At 27.4% G+C, this 6,698-nt stretch overlaps 1 protein-coding gene across 1 annotated transcript; it reads right to left on the bottom strand.

Annotated features, from left to right (window-relative positions):
- Positions 1–1,785: 1,785 nt before the first annotated feature.
- LOC131611378 (peroxidase 55-like) lies at positions 1,786–5,498 on the bottom strand. The gene is made up of 3 exons (XM_058883417.1): positions 5,201–5,498; positions 3,585–3,776; positions 1,786–2,440 (listed from the first exon to the last, which is right to left on the bottom strand). Exons 1-3 carry the CDS (start codon positions 5,411–5,413, stop codon positions 1,880–1,882), a joined length of 966 nt encoding a protein of 321 aa, XP_058739400.1. The 5' UTR covers positions 5,414–5,498; the 3' UTR covers positions 1,786–1,879.
- Between the last annotated feature and the right edge of the window lie 1,200 nt (positions 5,499–6,698).

Raw genomic sequence — 6,698 nt, 5'->3', positions numbered from 1 at the left:
TTATGCAATGAGTATCAGTGAATCAAATGCTTCATATTAGGCACAAATTTGAGTTGATTTGGTGAAGATTTCTACTTGAACAAAGTAAGGTTGAAAGATTTTGAAAGTGAACTTCAATCTCTTTATTCAGCGGATGATTCTTGCTTTTAAGGATCTAGTTAGCTTCATAGAAGTTCAATGAAGCTAACTGAATGGAGAGGTGAATTAAGGTGAGCAATGAAGAAAACAAAAGTTCAAGTTCAGAGTTCGTATGAGATATGAATAGGGGTCAATTGCCTCTCAAAAGATTGAGAAATGGATGGAATATGATCCTCTATTTATAGCTGATCTCATAGAGTGTTCATACGTGTGAAATGATGAGAAATTCCTTGACTGCGTGTGAAAGTCGAAGCAAGAAAAGTGTAACTTGGAATTCCCTCAAGACTCAACCAAAGTTTGCGTTTCAATGCACTAAACTCCTTCTTGAAGATTGTTAAACATGTTTAAGAGTAAAAACGCATGCCATATTGACTTAATTACAAGTAATTTGAAAATTTGTCAAACTGATCATGTGCTTACTTCAGCTTCAAGGTACCATGTTCACATCAAGGCCATTTGAAATTGGCTCGTGCGTTTTGTAATTTTCCTTGAGCCAAATATTCTCTTTGTTACATAGAACACAATGCGAAAAGAATGGAATCAATTGGATGCTTGAGGAGGAAGATATGACCTAAGTATTTGAGGTCAAAACCTGAAATCTTGGGTTATGCCTTGCATCAAACAGGTCATGCCCAAGTTTTGTGCACAAAGGGCTTGTAATTTTCGAATGCCTTAAAGTATGAATTTGACTTGGATCATTGAAGATGAAATGTTCTTCTATTAAATATGAACATTTGTAAAAAAAATAACTGCCCACAAATTGTAAAAACTGAGAGAGTTATGCACTTTTAAAGATAGGCATGCCATACTTGAAATTTCACTGAGTCCACAAGATGACATGTAATGTTTTCCATTCTTTCATGACTTTCCCTTCAAAATTGGTTCTTGATCTTCAAATATGACTTTAATTAGACTCATATTTGATCTTTACCCAATGTCTGTATACTAAAATCCACTGTTGGATTGAAAGCTATTATCATATAGGTCATGTGTATAAAATTTAACATCGATTGGAAACCATCTAACATGTCAACGAGATGCATAAAAACTAACGTTTTACAAAACTTCATGAAAACCGTTAATTTTGATCATTCGCTTTAACATATCAAATAATTTTTTATTGATGTGAAATTTAACATGCGTGATCTATATGATAATAGCTTTCAATCCAATGGTAAATTTTACTATACGAACATGGGATGAAGAATTATCGAAGGTTTCATGTTGCAACTTGCAAAAAGTGATATATAAGTCTCTATCATGATTTTTTTGATAAGCAACACTATATTCAATTCCGAGTACTAGGGGTACTCGAACCCGAATACATGAAACACCAACAATTCAACTATACATAGCTGTTACACAAAATCCAAAGGATATTTACTCCATTCGTATAAGTTACAAGGTAATCGATTGACATCTATTTAAGTCTCTATCATGATGAACCGACTTAATTAAAAGTTTGTTAAAATTATATACATGTCACTATTAATACAAGTAAGAAAATATGTGAAAACATACATCATCACACCATAATTATATTAATTTAATGATCACAAGCAATCAATTTAAAACAAATATATGCAAACCTATTTCCTTTGGGAAACATCAATATAAATAATAGATTTAGATATATCACCATGACTATAAACATACAAATTAAATTATTATTATTATTTTTGGGAATAAACATACAAATTATTACTAGAATTATTTTGCAACCAACTCATTAAATATCACACTAATTAAATTTAGAACAATCTCTCCTAATATCTCCATCTTTACCCGTCTTTACCCCAACCCTTCCAAGCTTCTTAATAGCAACAACAAATGCATCAAAGAACTTACCACCATCATTAGCAAACTCAACAACCTTAGACTTTGAAGCTTCGTCATTGAATAAAACTTGATCTGAACTTAATAACCCTTTTCCATTAACCAAATTTTGATAATAAATATTATCAAAAACAAATTGAGTTTGAGGGTCAAGAGGAAGCACAATTTCCGGATCAACATTTCTAGGGCACCCTGCCATTAGTTCTTGTGCATAGCTAGGGTTTAATGTGGGGTCCACTTGAGATGAATATAAACGATCTGTGAATTGGTCACAATGTGAAAATCCAATAGTGTGTGCTCCTGAGAGTGCTATCATGTCGGTTTGGGTTAGGTTGTGTTTGGAGAAAATTGTGTTTAATTGATTAAGATTGAAAGTTGGTTTTGGGAGATTTTGTTCTACGTTTGATGCTTTTGAAGTAAGTCCGTCTTTGCGTCCTAGCTCAACGGTGAATGAAGGGCCTCCAAGCTATAGTTCACATAAATAATATAGCAAAAATAAATAAATTAGTGGTACAAAATATAAATGAAAATTAAGTAGTTTTACACTTTAGTTGGTGATATAATTCATAAATTACTCTTCAAATATGTTTAAAATTTATGTTTTTTTAAGAATTATTTTGTTCTTTTAAAAGGAGTTTCTTAGCAATACTTTTGTTAGACCCAAGATGGGGTTATTATATTAGAGAAACAAGGAATTTATCAACCAAAAAAAATAAAAAATGGAATAGATGATTTGACTTATTATTTTAAAAAATTAATTATTCTACAATCTTAAATATAAGACTTTGTCGATTAAATTAAAAAAATTAGAAAATTGTAAGTTGTACTACTTTTAAATAAAATTGATATATAATTAATTAGTCTACAATCTTAAATATAAGACTTTGTCAACAATGTTAAGGAAAAAATAAAAAATTGTAAGTTGTAATGCTTTTAAATAAAAAGGGAAATAAAATTAATCGGTTTAATCTATTCTTTAAAATCCTGTCTATTAAATGATTTGAATTAACTCGTCTATAATTATTAACGAGTTGTATTATGTTGTATGGAGTCTTACATTAGTTTAATAATAAATAGATTAATCTTGAAGTAAAAAACAAATTATTTGTTAAAAAATTTAAAATAATAATATTAAAATTCAATTTTTTTAAAACCTAAAAATTATCATTATCAACATTTTAAAAATATAACATATCAGTTGTAAATATTAAGTATACAAAAATTTTAAATGACATTAAAAAACATTTTTATGTATTTATTTGAATACCCTTTATAACAACTTTGAAATCAATAACTATATTTTTTTCACCTAAAAATTGATCTTAAATTAAATTATAAAAAATAAGAGTGTGATCTCAAATCATTCTTACTATATAGCATTACTCATTTAGTTGAGTGCTCCACAAACCTAATACTCTATTTTTAAAGTATTAAATCTTTTGATGAGTTTGACAATTTAACTAGGATTTTTTTTATGTGTCATTAAGTTTGTAAAACCTATTAAAACGTGACGTGAAAAAGAAGACTTGTTAAAATGTAACATAATTAGATGTTAGAGTGTTATATTAATTTATAGAATTAAATAATAATTAAATAATAATATTACTTACCAATGCAATTACGTCTCTAGTGGCAAGTGCTATAATGTCAGCACATGAAACAACTCCTGGGCAAAAAGCTTCAACTGCTTCCTTTGCTTTAATGATAGTGTCAAACCCATCTCCTGGTAGTGAAAGATTTTCCTTTGCATCTCTTTCTGCATCTCCGTTTGGTGAAGCTATCATAATTGATGCATCACATCCCTACATAATATTACAATTGTTCTTTAGTATAAAACAATACAAATTTGAGAGATATTGAACTTGTTTGAATTTTGAAGTAGTAGTTCTTAAAATAATTGTTTTTTATTAGTCAATGTCTACTAGTTGTAGTATATTCTTGTGATTTGGATACTTTTGTTTACCACGTCCACTACTTGGGTGGTGAATATTGAACATATTTTTATAATGTTATATATTTATTTTTGAAAAATTACAATTATTTTTAAAAAATTATTTTAAATAATTTATATAAAATATTATTTTAATTATTTTGTTTTTTATTATAATTTTTTAAACTTTAAAATTTTCAAAAAAATTAGTTAAATTTAAATGTATTTTGAATAACTTTTAACAAAAATCGTTCCTTTTTTAATCCAAATTTGAGAACCCTTAGTTCTCACTTCAATATAGTTTGCTTTAAAAAAAAACTTTTAACAAAAATTAGTTTTAAGATATGAATTTTTTTAAAAAATTACGTGATTTTGAATATATTTTAATTTTAAAAAATATATATTTATGTTATTATATGTTAAATTTTTTTTTTTAATTTTCAAAAAATGAATATTTTATATAAAAATTATAAAAACCTTTCAAAAAATATAATAAAAATTATTATTTTTAAGGTTAAAATAAACGGCCATATTTCTTAGCATATTATATTTTATCATTTACTCTTTTCAAAAAGTAATATTTTATCGTTTTTTTCTACAAATGAAATATAAGTCAAGCATACCATTCCAATTTCCATATGGGTTTTTGAAAATCTTTAGTGGATGACATAACTAAGATTAAGACCTTGAAAAAAGAAGCATTAGCCTCCACCATCCATAAAAGTCCTAATACTATACATTTTTTATATTCATATTTCACCTAAAACTGACTACTAATCTCCCCTTTTCAAAATTGGAGTTTCTATTTCCTGAATTTCATACCGTTGCAATTTTGGTCATAATCCTTGAGATTCAAATATATTAATCTTTTAATTTAAAAATGAGTTTTAGTTTATAAGTTACACTTTTATATATTTTTTCTTTAAATTTAAAATTAAGGTTAAAACTCCGAATTGAGATCAAAATCGCAACAACTTTTGCGAAGAAATATTTGAGATAACTCAATCATACAAATGGGACGAAGATTGCCCTACACCACATATTTAGATACCATGTTAAAAAATGTGATTAAATCTAATTGATTGTAAAAACTAAAATAGGATAAAAATTATCCCTATTTATAAACACGTGTTCAATTCATATATTATCCGACGAGAGACTCTTAAAATTTTTCAATAATTAGAAACCAAAAAATTAAAGCAATGGTGTGATGTTTAAGAGAGTTAAGGGTTACAAAGAAATGAGGAACTCAAGAACAATTAATATATGAATTTTAGAAACTAAGATTATATATACCTCAACAAAGCAATCATGCAAAAAGAGACGAAGAGTTGCTTGACCAGTAGTAATTGTCTGAGTAAACTTGTTTGTCACTGCTTGAGACACCAACAGTTCCACATTAGGACAACTTGAAACATAGAAATTCTCTACTAATTGCCCTTCTCCACTAGAAAATATCATAAAAACCATAGCCAAGACCATAAACACAATCCTCATTATTTTCTCCATCTTTTCTACCTCTTGTTAAATATATCTACACAAATCTCTAATTCATCTTCTATTTATACATGTATCTTATAGATCAATATACCTAACCACTTGTTATTATTGTTTATATAGTAATATATAGCTGGAAAATGTCTTGGTCTAAGTTCAATTTCAGTCATTGTAACTTGTCAAAATGAAACTTACCTCTCCAAGTTTTCACTTGTTATTATTATAACATTTTATATCAAGTGTTAATATATAGCATTTCCCATTAGAAAATAGATATACGACTCCATTGTTATTTTATGTTAAATATGTTATTAACAAAATGCATGGTCCCACAGGAGCTTAGGGGAGAGCTAGCCTCCTTTAGATGTTTTCTTTATAAGACTTTTTATTTTTAGAGTAAGTCTTTTATAAGACTATATTATAATCTATAGAAAATGAAATATTCTTGTGAAAGCTAGATAAGTACATCTCATATGGTATATGCATAGAAATTTAATGTGTTTTGTAGTGAAATTAAATTGTAATTCTCAATTTATACATATTAACACACTTAATGTGTGTAGTTGTTGCAACTAGGCTATTTTGGCCAGTAAATATTTTCATAAAATTATTTTATTTTAACCTTTAAAATGATCAATAATTTTTTTTCATAAAATTATTTTATTTTATCCTTAAGAATGACCAATAAAAATGTTTTTATAAAACTATTTTATTTTATACCTAAGAAAAGTGAAGATATTATGTTATTTAAAATTAAAAATAATTAAAGTGTTAGTCGAGATCGACAAAGAAATAAGTTTAAAGTAAAGTTATCTGTTAAACATTTCTCAATCGATTATTGTCAAATAAGGAAGAGCCAAGTCTTTCTAAGATTTTATTAGGTTCACGAGTTTCGTGATGTGCCAGTAGCAGTCAAAATCCAAAAAAAAATTGACAATAATAAGAAGTTAAAATTGTGTTTCAGAATTTTATGCACCACTAACTCTCAATTGACGAATAACACAAAAGCAAAATCTAGTCAATAAAACACACGTAGAGAAATGACAAAGGGTAGTGTCCCAGGAATAGGAAGATCAGTCAAGAGACGAGAACAACTTCAAACTAGAGAGAACATTCAAGCATTACTCGCGTAAATAGCCAAATGAGGCGGTATTTCTATAGGCAATGATTATATGGTTTGTAGAATAGCTTTCTACATCAATACCACACTACGATAAATGAAGGTATGAAAAATACAAGAAAGGGGGGATTTGAATTGAGTTTTAAAAACAAAAACTTTTCTAAGAAAATCCCCCTT

The sequence above is a fragment of the Vicia villosa genome, linkage group LG6 (assembly GCF_029867415.1).
Source record: "Vicia villosa cultivar HV-30 ecotype Madison, WI linkage group LG6, Vvil1.0, whole genome shotgun sequence".
Classification (NCBI taxonomy): domain Eukaryota; kingdom Viridiplantae; phylum Streptophyta; class Magnoliopsida; order Fabales; family Fabaceae; genus Vicia; species Vicia villosa.
Note: the sequence above shows the minus strand (reverse complement) of the source record. Positions and strands in the feature narration are given on the sequence as shown.